We start from the raw sequence: 13,100 nt of genomic DNA, 5'->3' as shown, positions 1-13,100 counted from the left end.
GCCCCGCAGGCTGCAGGCACCATCCCCTCGGGGCTGGCAGCAGATGAGGGGGGCTGGGAGCTCATGGGAGATGGGCAAGAGGGCTGGAGGGAGAAGGGGCCACAATTCATCTCTGTGTGACCTGGGGTCCAGCCGTGGCACCCACCGGCATTGCCCCAGGGCTGGAGCTGACTCGGCACCCGCGCTCAGGGCTCTCCTCCTTCCTTCCTCCCTTCCTTTCCCAGCGCCTCGCCATGGCCCCCCTTGGCCTCTCCTCCCACCCTCCAGCACGGCCACATTTTTCTGGGTTTGAGCTCATTCTTTCCACTCCCCTCTCTATCGGCTGCCAACTTTCCATCCCGTGGCTGCCCCCCTCTGCCCCCCCGCCTCCTGCCGCAGCGAAATGCCGGCTGCAGCTGCGGGAGGGACTGGCAGCAGCAAGGAGCCCCTGTCCTCGGTGTGCAGCCCCCTTCCCTGGTGTGGCTGATGCTGTGTGAACCGCAGCATCGTGTCCCGCAGCACCAGGAACCTGGGGGCATGGGGAGATCCAGGGCAGGGCCCCGGCAGAGCAGCTGGAGACAGAGCAGCAATGCTACGGTCACCGTTTTGGGGAGGCACAAAGCAGCACGGAGAAAAGCCTGAGCAGGCTTCCCTTGTCCTGGGGATGGAGCCCACAGGGAGAAGCCTTTGCTGGGATTTGCACCTATGGAGAGACTGTTCTCCCACAGGAACAGGGCACTTCCCCATCCCAGTGTCCCCTTTGCGCTGGTGACCCCCTCTCCAGCTGCACCGTGCCAGCCACGGCCAGCGGCTCCCCACGCTCAAGCCGCAGAGCCAGCGGAAACTCCCGACCTGACCCAGGGAGGGAGGGCACCCCTGATCCTCCCTGGCGCCGGGCCCGGGGCCGCCGAGCAGGCTACCCCACAGCCTCCCGGCTGCTCGCCGGCAGCACAGCCTAAAAACAACCGGCAGAGCCCACACAGCTCCAGCATCGCCTCCCTGGGTGCTCGGGGTCACTCGCTGCTTGCTGCAGCCAAGCACGTCCCTTCCCAGCTGTGCCACGCTGCTGCCGGTACCGTGCTGCTCAGCTCCTGACTCCCTGCCCCTTCCCGGGGTACCGGGAGCCACCGGGCACCCTGCTCCCTGCCCAGGCTGTGGCTCCTATGGTGCTCAGGGGCTAGAGCTCAGCCCTTCCCGGAAGCTTTTCCAGCACCGCTCAGGACCTGGGAGGTGCAGAGGGGTTGGGGGCTTCTGCTGTGGTAGGGGACAATGCTGTGACCACTGGGTGAGGAACACAGACTTCTGTCAAGGGTGGATGAAGGCCCTTCCTGCCTCGAGATGTTTTGTCTGGGGAAGCTGGAGCAGGAGGCAGGTCCCCTGCCCCAGCTGTGAGCAATGAACTGGGTTTGAATCTGGCCACGCACTCCCAGTGCAGAGCTCCCCATGACAGGGACCCAGTGGAGACCAGCACCTCCCTGATGCAGTTTATTCTGGAGATCGAGGGTTTCCCTCATTGCACCAGTAAAGGAAAACCTTAGGACAAGAAGCTCTGGTGCCAGGGAGACGTGGCACAAAGCCCTGGTGTGGAGAGGACGGGTGCCAGGCGATGCTGTCCGTGCTCCCCCAGCCCTTCTCCCCAGCCAGCTCCAGGACTGTCCTCAAGGTGGACACCACGATGGTGCCCTCACTGGTCCCTGTCACCCTGCAAAGGACAGGCACCACGAGTAGGACCAGCCACGCTTCCTGCGGCCTCCAGAGCTGCTCCAGCCCTGCAGGCAGCCCTGCACCGGAGCACGGCCACCCCTCACCTCTGGCTCTCCAGGAATGTCTGTAATCCAGGATCCCACCACCCCAAGTGCAGGTGCCCTTCCCACCCTCTGCTCCACGGGTGCAGCCCAGGGGACCTGGCACCACTTCTCCCTTCTCCTGGAGGGGAAGTGGCCGGATCCAGAGCACCCCGGGCATCCCTCAGCACCGGTTAGAATAGCTCCACGTCCTCAGCATCGCTCTGGTCTCATCTGGGCTCTCCTTGCACCTGTGGAGCCACCGCGGGCAGAGAGGACAGTCTCCAGCCTGCGTGTGCAGAGGGACGGGCAAGTGGCGGCTCTCAGAGCACGGACAGGTCATGGCAGGACTTGGAGCGGACTTTGAGGGCCACTTTGCTGTTGTTCCTGGCCACCAGCCTGTCGAGGAAGCGCCGGGCTCTCTTGGTGAGGCTCTCTTTGCGCTTGTGGCCAGATGCGGGGCACGCACGGGCCTCCTTGCCCCCGCGGCGCAGGCGGATCTGCCGCACCACCCCCTCGAAGAGCTCGGCCACGTTGTGCTGCAGAGTCGCCGACGTCTCGATGAACTTGCAGTCGAACACCACGGCACAGGCACGGCCCTCTGCGAGGGAAAGGCAGGGAGGGGACACGTCACCCCGGGGAACGGGCACTGCCACATGCGGGGCAGTGGCTGCACGTCCAGGGACAAGGTGGGGAGACGCAGGGGAAGCAGCTGGGCAGGGAGGCTGGGTGCAGGGCCCCCCCGGGGGTCCCCACCAGCCAGATTCTCCCCCATCACAACCTTCGACTCACCTTCGACGGAGACCTCACGGCACCGCACCAGGTCGCTTTTGTTGCCCACCAGGATGATGGGGATGTCCTCGGCCTGCCGGGCACGGCGTAGCTGGATGCGCAGCTCCGAGGCGCTCTTAAAGCTGCACCGGTCGGTGATGGAGTAGACGATGACGTAGGCATTCCCCACTTGCAGGCACTGGCTGCGGCGCCAGCTCTCCTCGCCCTGCCACCGCGCAGAGAACGAGGTGTCACCGCTCTGCAGGGGCTGCTGGCATCCCCAACCACTGCTGAGGGGACAGCAGAGCACCTCGACACCAATGAGACCTGCCAGCCCACCCCAACAGCCCCCACATCATGGGGGGGGGCAGACGTGGCCCCATTAATATAATGCTTATTAAAATCTCCTGATATTGGAGAGTGTTTGAGTTTCTTCCTCTGTCAGCAACAAACTGGGGCTGTGGGCTTGGCTCGGGTCGGGGGGCTGAGGCTGCACCTCCCAGTTCCACCCTTGGCCACGCAAGGCCACCCAGCGTTGTGGGTACACCGCCCTGTGTGAACCAGGCACCGGTCCCTGCCGGGCAGGGCGGGATTAAGCATTAGTGGAAATAAAGGGCCGTTGTGGGGGCGTTACGGTGCTGGGACACCCCTTGAGACCTCAGCCACACGTAAAAATGCAGCCCCAGCCCATGCCGGTGCTGCGCCCACCTTCAAGACCTGGGCACCGGCTCCATCCCTGCTCCCAGGGACCAGGCAGCACCTGTAGGAATGCCGAACCCTGGCATGGAGGGAGGCAAAGGGGCGTTTTGAGGGAGGCAGTGACAACAGCACCGGCATTTCTGCCCAGGAGATGCCTCTGTGCGCTGGGCAGAAGGAATGCCCCATGCCAGGCTCTCAGGGCCACCTCTCTGCCTGTTAGAGCACGTGCCCTGGCTGGCAGCAGTGTCTCACGTGGATTTGCTCACTTGGCTCCTTCAGCCCCGTTCCCAAACCGTTTCCATGCATTTCAAAGCGGGCTGGCACCACGCTCCTTCCCCACAGCCCTTTCTTCCCCTCCCAGCCTCCCCGCTTACCCCTAGCGCGAGGGGCACCCTGTGCCCACACCACTGCTCCTGCGCTCGTGATGCCACACCACGAGAGCCCCCGCTGATGAGAACATGGTGGGCAGCCTCCCACGCCGCAAAAGGTCAGAGATGTGACCCCAACCCCTGCCTTGCCCAGCGGCGAGCCCTGAACATGGCTGGTAAAATCCCAAGGAGCTTCACGGGGCTCAGTTGCTGTGCCCGTACAATGTCCCCTGGGTACATCCCACCTCACCCAGCCCCGTTGGCAGCACCCAGCCCCGGCCCTGCCGTACCCGCTGCTCCGGCTCCCAGGTGTCCATCACCAGCAGCGTGGTCTCCTCACCATCCACAGACAGTGTGCGCTCATACGTAGCCCCTGCGAGACACCGGGACAGCCCAGTTGGCATGGCGCTGCCCGGGCACCGAGACCCGCTCCTGGCCCCAGCACCGGGCTCCCCTCTGCCTCGCACATGGGTTTTTCCCATCATGGGGCCATGAACACATCTCGGACACCCACTGTCTCCCTGCCACCTCCTCTGGGCCCCGCGGTGGGTGACCCTGCTGCGGAGGGGCCCCAACCACCCCCGTGCCGGGCACCCACCTCCGTGCTGCTCCAGCAGGTCCCGCTCCTGGATGCCGGCGAAGAGGTTGACCAGGCTGGTCTTGCCCACGCCGGGGTCGCCCAGCAGCACCACCCGATACAGGGGCTCCCAGGAGCTGGAGGAGCCCGAGGAATCGGAGGACCAACTACCCCGGGGTGCCGCGGCCCTGCCACCCGGCTCGGACGCGGAGTAACCGAGCTGGGGGTGGCAGGGCTCGGGCCGGGAGGTGGCACCCGGTACCCCCGGCCGCGGGAGAGGGGTGCTGGCCCTCCTCCGCAGCGGGCTCTTGCTCCCGCGCTGCGTGTTCAGGGTCATCTGCGGCACCGAGGGCAGCGGGGCTGGGAGATGCCGCCCCGAGGGGCCCCGGCTCCCTGGCAGCCCCCGCAACCGACCCACTCCCGGTGCCCGTTCGAGCCGGCGGTAGCTCGGGCACAACTTTCCCCGGGACAAGCTCGCCGCCGCCCGGCCCCGGCTTTAAACCCCGGGAGGTGGAGCCCCCTCGCCGCGCCCGGTTCCTCCCCCGCCGGACACACCCCCGCCCGCACCGGGCCCGGGCCGGGCCACCCTGTCCGGTCCCCGAGGTCCCCGCGGGGCTCCCGGTGCCGGGGAACGGCGAGTTTCCCCGGGGCGCGTCCCCTCGGTGCCGGGAAGCAGCGCGGGGCACGGCGGTCGCACCGGAAGGCTGCGGGATGCGCTGCCGCGGGCGGGGGCTCTGCCACGCTCCCGCTCCCGCCTGGGGCAGGGTCCCCCCCGGTCCCCTGGTCGTGCTCCCCGCGGCCCCGGTCCCGCTCCATCTCGGGAGGCCCGTAGCAGCGTACGGCTCTGCCAAACCGCCCCAGCATCGGCACCCCGTGCTGGAACACCAGTCCAGCCCACACTGGGATGCGCTGGTAGGGATTCACAGCGCCAGACCCAGTCCCAGGACACCCCTCACGGTCACAACACATGCGATGGGGAGGCCCCTTTTGGCTTCAACCCCTCCGGTGTTACCGGGATGGCGTGAAGGGGACGGATCAGGCTGTGGGAAGGCTGGCGATGGCTCCCCGGGAGCTGTGGTCGCAGGGCTCACCCCACGCTCCTTCCAAGGGACTGCAGCCTCGCGGCTGTGAGCACATCACAGCCCAAACAGACCAGGAATGATGGTAACACCTTTACTGCACCATATAACCACATCAGTGAGTCGTCCCCAGGGCGGCTGAGCGGGGCTGGGATGGAGAAGCGTGGATGGGAAAGGAGGGGCTTTGCAGCTGAACCTCATCCACACCCTGAGATCCCCTGGGTCCGTGAGCGGAGCCTGGCCGAGCGTCAGATGAGCGGCGTCTCCTCGGTGGGGATGCTGAGGACCACCTCGGTATCTGGTGTGCACCTGGGAGAGAAATGAGAATTAGGAGGGGCAAAGAAAACAGTGGGATTAAGCCACCGTGCTTCATCTGGTTTGGTGTGAGGAGGAAAAGCTTCTGCGTGGCCTGGGTGGAAGGTGGGCAACTGCTCGGATGCTCTGTGGAGCCCACCCAGAGCTTGGAGGCATCCTGTGCCCTGCATGGCATCAGAGGGCATGGGGCGGGTGGAGGGAAGCCTGCCTTGTGTCTGCTGTACCACCTTCTCTGTGTCCCCAGGGTCCAGGACTGGTTTTCAGTGGGAAGGGCCCAGACACTTGTTCTGCAGCTGGGGGAGCAGCAGGAAAAACCTTTTAAAACCAGATGAGGGTTGTTGTGCACAGCCCCCGTTCAGCATGAACCAGAGCCCAGCCAAACCTCCAGCTCACCCCAGCACTATTTTGCTTTTTGGCTCACCCTTCATGGTCTACCCTGGCCACCAACCACTCTGCCTACGAAAGAAATCAGCTCCAAGCCTAAGCCTTGCTCCAAGGCCCTATCTCACACCGTGCTCGTGACAGAGCCCTCTGCAAGAAAGGCTTGTATTCACTGGCCTTCCCAGAGGGGCAGAGCCAGATGTAGCCCCTGGGGCTCTGAGAGGGAGAAGGAATGAAATTAGCCACCCCTCGCTGTCAATCCTGAAAGACAAACAAAAGTGGAGAAAGCCCGCCGGAGCAGCCAGGTACATCTGCTTTCTCGCAGAGAGAGGACAAGAACAGTGAGCTGGGCTTGCTCAGAGCTGCACTCATCCATCTCCGTCTCAGTCCAGGACAAACTGTGCATCCAGAGTGCCCCCAGCGCAGGGCTTGAAGCTACTGGTGACATCCAGCTGGAGCTCCTTGAAGCAAGAGGACTTTTAAAGAGGGGAAACCGATAGGAATGGATACGCAGCGGGTTATAGCTCCTCTGGGCTCCCCATGCAGGGACCCATGGAGGGCCCGCAAGAGTCCTGCGCTCCTACACACCCTTACACTTCCAGGCTGAGCGCCGCTCATGTCTGATTTTGCTCTTTCAGGAAGGAAATCCAGTGTCTGGAACCAAAGGGTTAATTAGAAAAACCGAAGGGCTGGTGAAGTCGTGTGAAAAGTTGCAGGGAGGTCAGTGGGAAAGGGCTGAGAGATGGCGGAGAGGGCTCTGGCACAGGCTCCCGCCTGTCAGGGCGGGTAAGCACCAAATGCCTGACTTGTGATGTTACAGAAACTTTCCACTTGGGCCTTCCTGCTATTTTTAACTCTTCTCCCAGCCACCCTCAGTAACCCCAGCCCCACCAGCTGTCGAGGCTAATTAATTCCCTCTTTTTATCATTTTTTTATCAGAAAAAAAAAAATTAAGTTGCACTAATCCATCACGCAGCTGCTCGCCCCCCACCCCGCAGTCTCCTAACACATTCCAGGCTCTCCTCCCGCTTCGGCTCGTGCTTCTGCAGCGCTGCGGCCATACCTGGATTCCAGCTAAAACCCAGGCCCCACAGCGGGAGATCCAGCCCCTCTTGTCATCTGCACCACCATCGGTTTGCTGGGGGAGCGTCCGCTCATCCCAAGGGATGATGTTTTCATGCAATATAACCCCTGTGGTGCATGTGAGGTGCGGAGGAGCCGAAGGGCCGGCCTGCACCTGCAGGACCCGCTGGAAAGGAATGACGCCTTTAACAGACGTCACTGTGCCAAGAACAACTTGTATAGGCAGTTGTGTAAATAAACGCACACATGCACGCTGTTCTGCACACGACTTACGGGATTCGGGGTACAGCATACTCGAGATTTAAACACATTTGACTCATTTTTTTTTCTCAGGTTTGTACCCCATGGTCAGCAGACAGCACAGAAAGCCGAGGCACCTCAGCAGCTCTAAATTACTGGTGATTTTTGTGATTTGTCCTGCCCTGGGTAGGGCCCCGCTGCCTTCACAAAGTGAAAACAACAATAAAGTAAGAGTCAGTGTAGGCACAAGGGCCTTGAAAAGCTCTGCTGGTCCTGACTGACCCCGGCTGCAGCCACTAATAATCTCCACTTGCAGGCTGCACAAAGGGAAACCCAGGAGAGAGATGTGATGTGACCAAGGAACAGTGTTAAGAGTTCTGGTTAGTTCCCATCTGCTCTTAGGCAAGACCACGAGACCCTGCAGCCATCTCCCCAAGCGGAACCCAACATAGCTGTGGATTTATAGCCCGGGCTGGACATCGTTTTAACAGTGACATCTGTGGAAATGATGGGGTAAGCTTATCAGCACTCAGCGCCAAAGACTCTGCAGCCCAAGGCCTCAGAGAAAGGGCTGTGTGTGCCCACTGACCAGCCTTACTTTGGTCTGCGGAGAAGAACGTCAGCAAAGATCAGCTCTCTTGGGTTTCTTGCACTCTGGCGGAGTGTCTGGATGTTTCTCTTCAGCTCATCAATCTCCTCCTCCAGGTGCCTAACAATCTGAACGAATGACATTTCTAAGAGTTCTTTACTTTGCAATAGAAGCAGGAATTAAAGTTTTAGAGATTTTGCAAACACCAGAGCTAGAAAACATCCCTTGTGCAAATAAGCCCCTAGCAGGCTTCCTGAAATAGCTGCTGGACTGCTCGCCCTCAGGATGTCCTAACAGCCCCCTGACTCCAGTGGAAATGGAAGGCAACGTACCCCACTAAGGCAGACAAAATCCTCACGAAGGGCAAGGGCTGAGGGTGGCTGTCTCTGCCGCACTGCGCTGGTTCTTCCCCAGCTCGCTCACCTCCCTTTGCCTCAGTACTCCACATCGCAGAATGTGATTGTTTATCACCATCTGCTTCAGGCCATCCTGGTGCAGCAGCTTCTCCTGTGTGGGTGAAAAGAAGAAAACCAGCTGCAAACCCCCCCCAGTAACAACCAGCACGAAACCCTCCCACTGCCGGCTGTGCCCAGATGCATCACTCCTCAAGAAAATAATTTCTTCTTAACAAGATTTGCGTTCCAGCTCTAGAAAGAGACTGTCGTTGTGATCACATTGTGCTGATAATAGAACAAGACTGAGGAACTCAAGAGAACCAGTTCAATTTCCCAGGGAAAACTTATTAACATTGCTTGGGTAACTTATATCACCTGTGCTTCCAAATTCACCTGTAGAAGGGTACAGCTGCTCTGCATCAGAGTAGGCTGTAAACAGAGTCAGTAATTAATATTTTTTTAGTGCTCTCAAGCTGCTAACCCAGGAAAAGTGCTAAGAACATCATGAGAGCAGGAACTGTGCAACAGGAGTTCCTCCTATTTTGGGAAGAGTGACAGCAGTCCCTGCTCTTTAGTGCTGCATATAGTTTAATTTCCTCATGAATTTATTACAAACATATGTGCGTTGCCACAGCGGTGTCACAGCCAATTAGCGAGGCAGCTACCTAAATAATGTAATAAAACAGGGACCGTAAAAGCAGGGTGAATGTTGGGTCACAGTGCACTGACCTCCACACAGCAAACTCTCAGGAGTGAGGGTATTTCAACACATAAGGCTACAGCAGCATCTCAGAAGTTCTTCTCATGTACCCTCCCAGCCTGACAAACAGCTCCGCTACGGCATCAGGAGAGGAGCAGCAATGTTCTTACTCTTGGGGTGCTGGCTGCACCATGCTACTGCTAATATGCAATGTGTGGAAGCCCCTGCCTTGTCTCCCAGCTCCCAGAAACTGATTCCCCTTGCTGGGACATCACATGAACTCCACAAACCTCCACGACTTTCTGTAATAGCGCCTCTTGTTCTGCCTGTGCCTCCTCTTCTAGTTTCTCCAAGATGGCCTTCCCCATTTCTTCTGTCTTGTCTATCTCCTCCTGAAACAGAGGGAAGCAGTGCATAAAAAAACCCAGAAGCGTTAGGCAAGATAACCATTGCGTTCCTTCCTCCCTGGCAATGCTGCAGGGAAGGAAAGGTCTCTGCACCTGGTGTTGCTTCTTCAGGTTCTGGATGCTGCGCCGCAGAAGGACTATCTGGACATCTTGTTCTGGAAACTCCCCATCGATGTAGGTCCGCAGGACACCGAGCTCATCCTGGAGAACCTGTACCTTTGATGTGACGTCCTCCAGCTGCTGCTGTAGCTCTGATGGAAAGTCAAAAGAGAAAATCTCAACTCAGGGGGGTCCAGAGCTTTGCTTCTTCACTAAGGAGTCTGTCCTGCATTTGCCTGAGCCCTTCTCCCTACAGATATTAACACACCCCATGGGGAGTGGGAACAGCCACCTTGAGTCAGACCACCCTGACCAGATCCTGCCCCAATGGGACAGTGCAAGCAGCTGTCAAGGAGGAGATTCTTCCACCCCTCCCTGAGCACAGGCTGCCGGGTGTCACACAGCTCTCCCCCTCCTGACAGGCTGATGGGAAGATCATTGCCATAGAGCAAACAGCATTCATTTTCAGAAATGGAATTGTTTGACATTTGTAAGATCAACACAGTGTCTTTAACCTAATAAGATGGAAAGCAAAGGTAACATGGTTGTATAGACTGCATTTCATAGTAATGTGAGCAACTCACTTCCCAGATTCTTTTCCATTGTTTTTTCCATTTCCTGGAGCTCTGCCCTTGCTGTGTCCAGCTGGTTCTGATTAAAGGTCTGCACCTTTGCCTTCATCCTCTGCACAGTGAGAAATCCAGTCACTGCTCATTCCACAGAGCTCTGAAACGTCCCCCTACACCATCCCTGTTGTTCCTCTTGTGCTGTTGCTTGCATTAGTAGCTCAGAGGAATCCGCTGCTGTGGCTGGTGCCAGCTTGTGCACGGGAGCTGCTCTGGGGAGCAGAGCGGCGCTTCAGGAGCCCGCTGGAGCCAAGGATGTTATGGAGGGACGTATTTGGGTTGTTACAGGGGTGACCACTGTTGCTTGGGACAGTTAGAGTCAGGGTGCTCTTGCAGCTTTAAAACATGGGCACAAAACAAGAGCACCTCATAGGATCTTTGGGCATCAGGGAGCTCCCCCCCAGGACTGGGGATGCTTCAGTCACACTCAGTGCAGTGGAAGGGGCTGGGCAGCACCTGAGCCTTCTCCAGTACTAACGAGTAATGGGAAGTTCTGCATTCTGCTTAATTGGGTCTGTTGGCCAACGCTAAAGCCTCACCTGAAATACTTCATACTGCTGCAGCAAGACCTTTGCTTGCTTGGCAGTGGTGTCATCAGTGTGCTGAATTTCCTTAATCAGCCGGCTGTTGGTCTCTGCCAGGTGGGCGCTGTGCTGCTTCAGCTCCTCGATGGCATTTTTCTTCAGATTGGTCAGATTCTAGGGGAATTTGTGGATTAACATGTTGGGGACTCCATCAGTCCTACCTGCCCCAAGTTTTCTTACTATTGTCTGCTGTCCCATGGTAGCAGTACCAACAAGACCCTGGACATCCCAGCATCAGACAACAAACCTCAGCCTTGGTGCCAAGGTGCTTTGACTTCCCCCATACAGCACACCCCCGCTCCCACGTTCCTTACTACCAGCTGCAGGATCACTGTCTCTTCTATAACCATCTTTTACCTACTAAAAAGCTGTGGTTATGTCCTTCACCTCAACCTTCTCTTTGCTAGACCGAGAAAATCTGATACCGATAGTCTTTTCTAACAGGTCACATTTCCTAAATCTCATCCCTCCTACTGCTACAGTCTGGACTCTCTCTTGGTTTCTCTTAATTTTTCTTGATAGACAATATCGAGGTTAGATTTCACCAGCATTAAGCAGAGCAGCATCATTACCTCCAGTGTATTAATAAATAAACACATGCCATTTTGCAAGAGTGAGTCAGGCTGCTAGAATTTCCTCCATAAAGGCAACCGGGGTAACTGTACGGATTTGCTGCCTGCATCCCAGCACTGGATATTTGTGGCACGTACCGTGATAATTTTGATCTCTTCCATGGTTTTGGCTAATTCAGCCTCCTTGAGCGCTAATTTCCTCTGAGCAAAACTCGACAATGGCGATGCCTTCGAAGGCAGGGGTGTCTTTTTACTCAGCATAAATGCAACTGGTGAAACAAAAACGAGGCCTGTGCTTATTTCACAATCCAGTTTCAACACCTCACATCTACTCTATCCTGTCATATGTGGCTGAGGGAAATATAGAGAACAGCCGAGAGACAATTCAAATCTTCTGTGGCTCCAGCAAAAGTGGCTCGCAGGTACAGCCCAGTAACTGAGCCCTGGTCTTTTCTAGTTCTCCCCCTTTCTTCTCCGTATTTCCCCTTGGGTAATTGGTTTTTTTTTGTAGCTGCTGCTGAATGTCTCCCAGCAGAAAGCACTGGGTTAACGCAAAAGCAGCACTAGCGGGCAGGGGCAGCAGGGCAGTATATAAGGGAATCTCTTCCAACCTGGCTTGTTCTTCTCCCCTTTCTTCTTCTTGTCCTCATTGGTGAGCAGTGGCAAAGTCACCCTGCGGGGTGGAGATTTCCTCTCCCTCTCCTCTGCTTCTGTCTTCTGCCATTTGCTGTAATCCTAAACTCAGCATGACAGTAGCACAGAAAAGATCGGGAGTCAGAGGAGGTTTGTGAGCAGACACCTCTCTGATGTGACCCACAGTTCCAACTCCCCTCTGCATTTCCTCTGGGGTTTCCAGGTGTCCCTTTTTGCCCTTTACCAGCAGCAAGTCTTACGTCTGCTTGAGAGACACTGTGTTTACAACCACAGTAGTGTGCCATAAGCCCCACTGGAACAAGAGACTTACCATTCTCTTGAACTCCTCCGTGATACTCGGAACCAGGCCCTGTGCATCCACCTCCTCACAGGCTCTGGAAGGAAAAAGCATAACCCCAGAGAGGCGGCCGAGCCCCACAGCTCTGCCTGTCTCCAGGGGCAAGCCTCTGTGGGTCCAAAGTCAGAGATGAGAGGCAGTGACACCCCCCGGGCTATGGTACCCTTAGTGAACCCCACCATCACCTACCTTCCCTGCCCATAGGGACCCCCTACCCATCCTTCCTGCCCCATGGGGGAATTCCCTCCCCACCCCATGCCCTATGGGGAGTCCTCTGCCTGTTCCCTATGGGACAAAGGAGCAGGCCGGGGGATGTCCCACAGGGAGATTCCCTGCCCCCTCGAGGATCTCCCATACCCCATGGGCCCCCGCCATCCTCCTGTCCCCCGGGGACCCCCGGTACCCCGCGTCCCCGTCTCCCGGCCCCGGGCCCGTTTCCATGGCGACAGCAGGCGGGTACGGAGGCCGGGCGGGGCCCTCGCTCACGGGAAGGGGCGGGGGAGGGCGCCCCCTGCCGGCTCCGCCCCGGCGCCGCACGGCAGGAGCCCCGGGATCCGCACCGGGCTGGGGTCTAGGCCGGACCGGAAAGCCCTGCGGAACGGGGACTCGGCTGCTTGCGGGGTGGTTGTGGGCTTGGAAGGGAGCAGAGCCCGCGGCAGTAGCGTGGGGCGAGGGCTGGCCGACCGGGAGAGCCCAGAGCAATGCGGCCCCGGTGCACGAAGCCCCGGTGGGCACGGAGAAGCCACCTCAGGGCCCTACGGTGCTAATGGGCACTCACCCGGCCCCGCCCGCGGGAAGGGGTGCGAAGCCTTGGGGGTCGAGGGGAATGGCCGGGCAGCTGCACAGAACCAGGGTCATACG

At 58.5% G+C, this 13,100-nt stretch overlaps 2 protein-coding genes across 2 annotated transcripts; both read right to left on the bottom strand.

The window, feature by feature from the left end:
* Positions 1 to 1,449: 1,449 nt before the first annotated feature.
* On the bottom strand, positions 1,450 to 4,642 carry REM1 (RRAD and GEM like GTPase 1). Its single transcript, XM_074157265.1, has 4 exons — positions 4,200 to 4,642; positions 3,892 to 3,974; positions 2,556 to 2,760; positions 1,450 to 2,364 (listed from the first exon to the last, which is right to left on the bottom strand). The coding sequence occupies exons 1-4, from the start codon at positions 4,513 to 4,515 to the stop codon at positions 2,087 to 2,089; spliced, it is 882 nt and encodes a 293-aa protein (XP_074013366.1). The 5' UTR covers positions 4,516 to 4,642; the 3' UTR covers positions 1,450 to 2,086.
* A 696-nt stretch (positions 4,643 to 5,338) lies between these two features.
* Positions 5,339 to 12,725, bottom strand: C12H20orf96 (chromosome 12 C20orf96 homolog). The gene is made up of 11 exons (XM_074157516.1): positions 12,643 to 12,725; positions 12,213 to 12,276; positions 11,860 to 11,983; positions 11,387 to 11,517; positions 10,632 to 10,790; positions 10,051 to 10,150; positions 9,461 to 9,618; positions 9,251 to 9,352; positions 8,289 to 8,372; positions 7,875 to 7,993; positions 5,339 to 5,566 (listed from the first exon to the last, which is right to left on the bottom strand). Exons 1-11 carry the CDS (start codon positions 12,678 to 12,680, stop codon positions 5,506 to 5,508), a joined length of 1,140 nt encoding a protein of 379 aa, XP_074013617.1. The 5' UTR covers positions 12,681 to 12,725; the 3' UTR covers positions 5,339 to 5,505.
* Between the last annotated feature and the right edge of the window lie 375 nt (positions 12,726 to 13,100).

This window comes from Numenius arquata, chromosome 12 (genome assembly GCF_964106895.1).
Source record: "Numenius arquata chromosome 12, bNumArq3.hap1.1, whole genome shotgun sequence".
Classification (NCBI taxonomy): domain Eukaryota; kingdom Metazoa; phylum Chordata; class Aves; order Charadriiformes; family Scolopacidae; genus Numenius; species Numenius arquata.
This window is presented reverse-complemented; position numbering and strand designations above follow the sequence as displayed.